Raw genomic sequence first — 8257 nt, 5'->3', positions numbered from 1 at the left:
GGATCCCCAATGCTGCAGCCTATTGCAATGCTCACAAGAAATTTACTTTTTATCTAATCATTTCTAACCTCACGCACAGCCTTGGGTAGCAACGCGGTACTTGGATCGCGGTACTGCAACTCCTTACTTTTTTCGTAACTTTTAACTGCTATTTGATAATTTTTAAGCACCTGTATCAATTACTTAAATACATTTTGAAAAGTAATACTTTTCTCCAAAAAACGACCCTATTTTGCTACCACTACAGCGGGATCGTACATGTGCGGAGCACTATAAGAGACAGATTAAATGAATAACTTAAAAATGCTTTCTTGAAGCAAAGTGGTACAGCAGAAGGCAGAGGTTTTTTTTTATTTTTTTTTTATTTTTCATGAGGCAGAAAACGCATTTTGCATTTGTTTCATTTTTTTGTGGTTTTCTTGCTTCAGCCTTTCCTCTTTGAATAAATGGAAGAGGCATGCGACAGACACACCTCACAGAGACACCTAATGGTGAACTGTTCAAAGGCCGACGCCGCGCTTTCCACTTGTGTCCCCTTTCCTATATCTTGTTCTCACCTTGCCCCAAATTGGCTCTCCCTCGCAGTTTAGAAGAGGATTATCTTCCATGCAGAAAAACGACGTTAAACGTGGGCCTTTAAGAGAGAGAGAACGTCGACACAAGGAAATAAAATAGTTGGATGATAATTAACAGTTATCGCTTAAACGAAAGGCTGCCATAAGCGACGAACGGCAGGTGATACCATGGCCCGGCTATGAACTGCACTTTGACATTGTCGAACATAGTGGCAAGAACTTCACTGCTCGCTGCAAACACTGCAAAAAAGTATACGCATCCGGGTGGTCCTCTTCCTCTAACCTTCGCAAGCACCTTGGAGTGAGTTTCGACTTGCATTTCTGAACACTACAGTAAGGCATGGAGACGGAACGATGGAAGGCTGAAACTCAGCGCTCTCTAGCCTCAACGACGTTCGCCCTGTGGAGAGTATTTTTAGTCCAAAATACTGCACTCCACTTTAACGCACCCGCTTTTTTGGAGAAAAAAAGGATGTGCATCATAAGGCAAAATTTTAGTGATGATATTTTTAAAGCAGTTGCTGCTGCGTTACACGAACTAAATAATTTATTACTTCGTTCGTTTTGCATCGAGCCGGCAAACACTAGATTCAACAAAAACCTGTGAGGGTAAAAGTATGTCTCAAAAAGTAAATTGAGAGTTTTTTGAAAGTTTCAAATAAACATAAATCGTAGTCATTCTCTGCTGTCATCAATCACTTTACTGTTAAATTAAAAAAAAAAACGAAAGCCTCTTAAAAGTAACTAAGTTACCATGACGAAGTATTTGTATCTGCAACACGATACTTTTATTTTTAAGTAACTGTAACTGTAACTTAGATACATTTTTGACAAACTATCTGTAACTGTAACTAATTACTTTTTAAAAGTAACTTACCCAAGATTGCCTGAGCGTTAGTCTATAACAACGGCCCTAGCAACGGTTTGTTTGGACCGGTGAAACATGTTGTGACGTCATCATTTACGCGGTCGATTCCTCTCTCTCCGTCCGAGTATTTCCCTCTAAATTTAGCCGGGAAACTGAATTGGTTCATAAGTCACGTGATGGCACTGATGTCACGTGATTTGAAATTAAGCTCCCTCACCAAAGCACAGTGAAATCTGATGTTATATGACCTATACATCAATTCAATTTCCCGGGTAAATTTAGCACCGAAATCGACGTCATGTGACCAAACAGCAATTCAGATTCCTACGAAATTCTGCGGGAGCATTAATTTCACGTGACGTGACGTCACAAGTCCTATACATCAACATTGTTTATTTGTTCAATTTAGCGCGCAAATTGACGTCACGTGACTTCACTCCTTAGCCTGTGCACTAATTCCCTTTCCCCTCTAAATTTAGTGGACAATTTACGTCTATGGTTCTGGCCACGTTACCTATGCCCCAATTTCGCTTGCCGTCTAAGTTTGTTGGGGAAACTGATATTCCGTAACCTGCTGTTCAGAAACCTACTTACCAAATCCCTTTCCACAATGTATATGGCGGGGAAATTAATATCGTGAGACCTGAGGTAACGTGATTTATTCACTCATTCAGTTTCCACGCTACTAGAAAATATCAAGCCTAAATTCTATACTGAAAAGGCATTTAGATGTCATCAAGGATGGGCAAAATACATGCAAATATGTATCGAAATACAAATACAAAATACTTCGTCAAAAATGTATTTAATTACAAATCTAATTACATTTCCAAAAAAGTATTTAAATACAAGATACAAATACAACCAAATGTATTTGATCTCCTCCAAATACTTTTCCAAATACATTCTTCAAAATCTGCGTGAGCGACTTCAGGGCACCTGCAACGGGTTTCTTGGTATCTCATTATAATTTTGCATTGCACACTCGGGAGTTAGTGTGCGAGGCTCTAGTAACGTAATAGAAATATAATCACAAAAAAATGTAATCAGCTTGGACGTAATAGGTGAAAACGCACAGAGCTTCGAGCAGCTTTTTTTGTCGATTACATTTTGGTATAGACCAACAAAGAACCGAGACGACCAAGACGCGCAGCACTAGCTAGAGAATATTTTATTGTTGCAACTCGCACCAGTTACAAATATTTGGACGACCCGCGCATTTAGAATGTTCCAGGCAAAAATATGAAGGGAAATCAGGTTGGAAAGCTCACAAGTTGTCACAGGCACTTAGTTAGTCATCGATTCCGTCACTATTTTTGCCCTGGACTAGCACCGTAATCGCGAAGTACCGAACGCTTGTGCTTGATTGAGAGACACTGCATTCGGTGCAGGACATGGTTTTCTTCCTGCTCTAAACAGTGACAATAAATTTGAGGGATGTATTTTCGCCCACAAAATTGTATTTAATTACAATTGTATTTGAAATACCCACGTTTTAGTATTTAAATAAACACGTCAAATACATTACCCAATTTGTAATTAAATACAAATGTAAAATACACAAAGTATTTGAAACACGTATTTCAAATACTTGTATTTGAAATACTGCCCATCCCTGGATGTCATGCACACCGACGACAAATTTAAAAATATATTTCCCGAATCACCCTTTGCCACTTTCCGCAAGCGTCGAAGCCTTGGGAGCATACTATGTCCATCTTATACAAAAGTCCCGATTCACCCGGTGGCTACGGTCCTTGTCGGAGTATCCTGTACCAGCTCTTTCCTTTCGTTTGGACTGTTTATCGTATTTTGAGGTGCCCAGCAGCTTTCTTCAATAATATTACCTGCCAATCTCCTGACGTGATATATATTATTAATGGCACGCTCTGCAATATGAGATATATGGAGGAAACTAAAAAAATCCATGATAACGCGCTTCAATGGCCACAATTCAGACATTGTTAAAAAACAAAATACACCCCTTTGCATAACACTTCAACTTTCACGTATACCGTAATATCAATACGTATCTAAATGTTACCACCGTGGACCGTAATTTTAAAAATGATTTCACATGCAAAAATAAAGTCACGTTAATTATCCAAATTTATTTCGTTAGCTCCACTTGGGATTGGCATCTAAAAAAGAAAACTCCATAGGCCGCTCTAGGCTTCAAGTTGGTTCAGGCTAAACGCTATCACATCGCGTAATTCTACAGAAAAAAAAGGAAAACAGCATTTTTGTTAACTGATCAAATATCTGCCTGCAAGGCCGATATTCCTCCAGTGCGGAATTTGTCTCCTCGCTGCTAGAGGCGGCGTGTCTAGTTACACTGCGAAGATGGTTTGCGGCTTACCGCGTCGTCTCCTCGCCTCCGTCACTCGCCGCTCGCTTCACTAATGTGTTGTTGTTGTTTTTACCGCTAACGCGCGTAGTTTTGATTATATACATGTTATCTCAGTGTTTAGAGCGGGCTTGGGGATATAGGGAAGCCGCTCTTTACTTTTTTTTTCCTTTCGCAGGAGACTGCTTGAAAAGGATTTATTTTTATTTTGTTTTTGTTCTTTAGTTCTGTTTCCTATCTACATTAAGCCAAGGTCCCTGACGGGCCAAACGTGCTCGAGTTTAACGCCTCGACCAGGAGGCGATTTGTCTCCTCGCCGCACCAGGCGGCGTGTGCAGTAGCGCCAAGAAGGTGGTTTACGGCCTTCTGCGTCTCCTCGTCTCCGGCGATCGTTGTTCACTTCACTAATGGTAATGGTTTTCCTTTGGTGACCCACCTAGCTTGGATTAACTACTCGTTATTATTGTTCTTAAAGCGAGCGTGGCAATAAAGGGGGCGCAGGCTTTTACTATATATTTTTTTCCCCTGAAGAATGCCATGACCGGCTGTTGTATGTTGGTGTGTTTTTATTTTTTGCTATAGCATGTCTGTGTGTTATTACAAACATGGCCACCTGTCTGTGAGTGTTTCTGTTTGCATCCGCCTCAACATACCCAGGTATGCCCCTAGACACAGCCAGGTTTAATCCATCTGGTGATATAACCAGGAGCGCCGTTGGAGAGCGCACACAAATCTTAGAGTTAAATAACTCACATTTGCGTTATGGGCTACACAATAAGAAAACTACTGCCCCCTTTTCAATTAATGTGATGCTTTGTAAAAACTTATTTACGAGTCTTGTTGAACCCTTCAGACCTTAATGGTTAATTTAATTGTTCCCGTAAGTCACACGGAAATATAAAAACTCCTTAAAATCGCAGTATATCTTAGTGTAAAGAAATTTTTAATTGTGAGGTACCATTATAGCCATAAGTTTGAACCTATCACGGAATCCAAGAGGACGTTTACCGAATTTGAAAAAAATTGGCTAATGCACTATTATCTTAATTCGCTTGAACAAAGAACCAAAATGGTGACATGTACGATAACAACATCACGATGTCCATCGCTTTTGAGTTGAGTTTAAATGTAGTTACTAGTAAGTATGCCTGATCATGCACTTGCGATTTTTAGTAAGAAACATGTAGAAGGGATGGCGAAAGTGACAACTAAAACTTACAAACACGTCACTTGCAATACTTCAAATCAAACTATTAATTTGACCCATCCCAATAAATCTACATATGTATACAAATTCAGTTAGAATTGCAGTCACTGAAAGCTTAACAATGCATGGCTTGCCTTATTATCTTCATATCATTTGAAGCGTTCTTAGGCTTTCGTATTGGTGCGACCTAATTGGCAGAGAAGCAAAAATAATATAACCAAAATTCACTACGCCAAGCGTTTTCTTTTGTTTATAGCGACGTAGTCAAAGACAGCTCACGACACAATTTCGGCCGCGTGGTTAGTGCATACTAACCACACGACAAAGATCGTTTTTATCGACGAAAGGCGGAACAGAGTAATTAACATTTATGCTTTAGCTAATTAGGCAAACATCAGCATCTAGGCGGTCTCTTTACAATCCAAACGCCAGTCCACGTCATCCCAAAGACTTGGCACAGATGTACCTTCCATTTCATTGAAAAACTTTTTCTCCAGTCGCTCGGACTGCTCTTTCGAAAAGTAATTCCTCCAGTCTCCGACGACGCCTTTCCTCACGAACTGTACTCCCCAATCCTTCACCATCTCTGTCATACTCGTACTGTCAATTACAGCCGCCATTTTTGCTTCGTCTTCCGCAAGCTCCTCAGCGAGTTCTCCATCAATGAAACCAGCCATCTTCAGCACAGATCCCTTCATGTCAGCATGAATCGACTCGTACGTGAAAAAAAGGACGTTAGGCTCGTCTTTCTTGGCGTACCAAGATAGAAGGTTCTCAAAGTAACTGCCGGAGTCCGTGAGGCCCTCGATGAAAAGTTCGAAATACTCGTCAAAAGTTCCATCTTGGAAACAGTAATCTGTATTTCTTTTTGTGTGATGGTAAAAAGACACACAGCAGTCTTTAGGGTTCCTGGCCACGTATATATACTTGGTGGATGGCGAGAAAGGCGCCAAGTGAAAGGGCAGGTGAGTGAAAATGATTCGCGGTCGGTCGGCCTTTAGGATGCCGTCCAGACCGTGCTTCTCAAGAAAGCCCCATCCCGGTGTGACGCCCCTGCAGACTCGGAAGCACGCCTTGACGATTTCCAGCACCCAGTGAGTCCCGCACTTGGGGAAGGTGACCAGTATGATGTCGCTGTCCTCTGGTTGATAGCGAAGACCGCTCCGGTAGACCTCTTCGGAGAAGAATCCCGGCAAGCGGAAGCCATCAATGATCTGGATCGCGGGTCGGTCTCTCTCCATCATTCTCTGGGACACAAAGCACACGTCGTTTATCTGTTAGTCTGGGACTCCTCTCAGTAGCGCACGTTAGAGGCCTTCAAAAAGAACTCCGTTAAGAGATTGGCAGATCACCTTGCGATTTCGGCCCATCAGCCTGCGCTGGCTCGTGAATCCTTTAATAATGTTCGTTCTGACGTCTTTAAAGTGCCCCATTTACAGGGTTGTGAACCACCCTCAAGATTCATTGTCACCGAATAGAAATGGGAAAAGGGTAAATGGACAACCATGTCATGTTGAACGTTGAAGCTGCATTTGTGACCGATCGGTGAACCATGTTTTGGTCAGATAATGATCAGCGCTGTGTTTTCTGGGGAGTGTTACTTTGAGGCCATCAATCTGTTAAGGATTAAATGCATGCGAAAAAACCCAGAGAATCTCACGGATCTCAATAATATTGGGGAAATAAAATTCTAAAGCTAGCACTTCATTTTTAGCACACAAAAAAAGCCTGGATATTTATGAGAACAAAATGGCATGCATTTTTTGTAAGAAAACAATTGGGGTGTGTGTATGTTTATACAGCCGGAAGTTAGTCTGCCTCATCGGGCGACTTGTCTCTCGGCTGTAGACGAGCAATTTATTAGCCAGTGCGGTACAACCGCTAGACTGGGGTCTTTAGCGTGTACCACGCAGTAGTGATAAACGACTGCATGCCGGTGCGATGCTCGTCCAAATCGAAACGGGCAGGGATGGGGATTGAATCCAAAATTCCTAGGTTCTGCAGCACGAGGATTCGCTCCGCGTGCTCGAAGTTGGTGTGCGCTAGCCCATGGCATGCATGATTTTAATGAAACCATGCGCGCAATTTGCAAGCAGTAAATCTGCTCGTTTTTATTTTAAGTCTGGAAGCATTTTTCCATGTTCCGAATTTTGAGCTCTTTTCGCCCGATTTTTGGCAGTGTTATACACGAGCATATAGAAAGAACAAATTTCTCCCTTGATTCTTCGTTCAGTTTGAGAAAAAAAAAAAGAGACTTTCCTTTTTTCTGTGGGGAGTAGTTCACAGACGCTCTCCTGTGGAGACAGAAGGAGAGAAGAGGTCCAGAGAGAACGTGGGGATGGACACTTAGAACAACTTCTTTTCCCGCCAGATTATGATTTTGTGGGTAGGATTTAATCTGCACGAAATTATTAGGTTTATTTTGACTAATGCACCTTTGCTCTTTGACTTTTTCTAACAAATGCCGTAGCATGTAAAATTGATAGTCCAAGATCGATTTTATGTGGGGTACGATCCGTCGGCCACTCTCCGTGTAAACAGCTGCACGGGCCTGCACGGAAATATCAAGTCTGTGCTATGCTACATTTGTACCGAATTCAGTCACCCAGCGGAACAGAGATAGATTCGTGTGTCAAAGGCGCCGTTCAAAAAGGCTAAGCAATAACGACGGCACTACACCGAATGCCGACTATTTCAGGAGATGAGACTCCTTTAAGCTACTCTATAAGCAACTTCGTCGACGCGCCATTCATTGTCACATACGTTTGATGTACTTACGTGAGTTTTATTTTCTTGTTTGTCCATCCGGCTCAGACACACGCAGTCTGCAGAATTAAATTTATAGATAAGGACACAAATAAATAAATATTTAATGAATTAACAACTTCCAGGTTTCTTAAGCCGCTGTCACACTGCTCATACATCCTACAATGGAAATTGCGGTCCCTGCAGACATGACGGAAGAAGTAACGTCGGACACGCATCAAGAACACTCGGACTGTTTTTCTTCATACATATCGATGCGTCGAACATGACTGCATGCAGTACTTGTATGATCAATGTAATAGGGTCATCCTACGAGAAAGAGACACGCCTGGAACAGTGTGTCCATACTGTTTTTTTTTTTTTAATATGTATTAGCAGTGTGAGCATCGCTTTACGCCAGCCCAAATGTACAAAAAAGAGCGTTTAATGAGCAGCTCGATTCGAGCCCGTCTACTCACCCAAGCGCGTGGGGAACCCCTTCAAAACGGTCTGCG

General features: G+C 41.8%; 1 protein-coding gene across 1 annotated transcript; it reads right to left on the bottom strand.

The window, feature by feature from the left end:
• Nucleotides 1–5373: 5373 nt before the first annotated feature.
• On the bottom strand, nucleotides 5374–6938 carry LOC115323566 (sulfotransferase ssu-1-like). The gene is made up of 2 exons (XM_042291300.1): nucleotides 6922–6938; nucleotides 5374–6242 (listed from the first exon to the last, which is right to left on the bottom strand). Exons 1-2 carry the CDS (start codon nucleotides 6927–6929, stop codon nucleotides 5399–5401), a joined length of 852 nt encoding a protein of 283 aa, XP_042147234.1. The 5' UTR covers nucleotides 6930–6938; the 3' UTR covers nucleotides 5374–5398.
• Between the last annotated feature and the right edge of the window lie 1319 nt (nucleotides 6939–8257).

Source organism: Ixodes scapularis, unplaced genomic scaffold, assembly GCF_016920785.2.
Source record: "Ixodes scapularis isolate PalLabHiFi unplaced genomic scaffold, ASM1692078v2 PGA_scaffold2__306_contigs__length_199485367, whole genome shotgun sequence".
Lineage (NCBI taxonomy): Eukaryota > Metazoa > Arthropoda > Arachnida > Ixodida > Ixodidae > Ixodes > Ixodes scapularis.
Note: the sequence above shows the minus strand (reverse complement) of the source record. Positions and strands in the feature narration are given on the sequence as shown.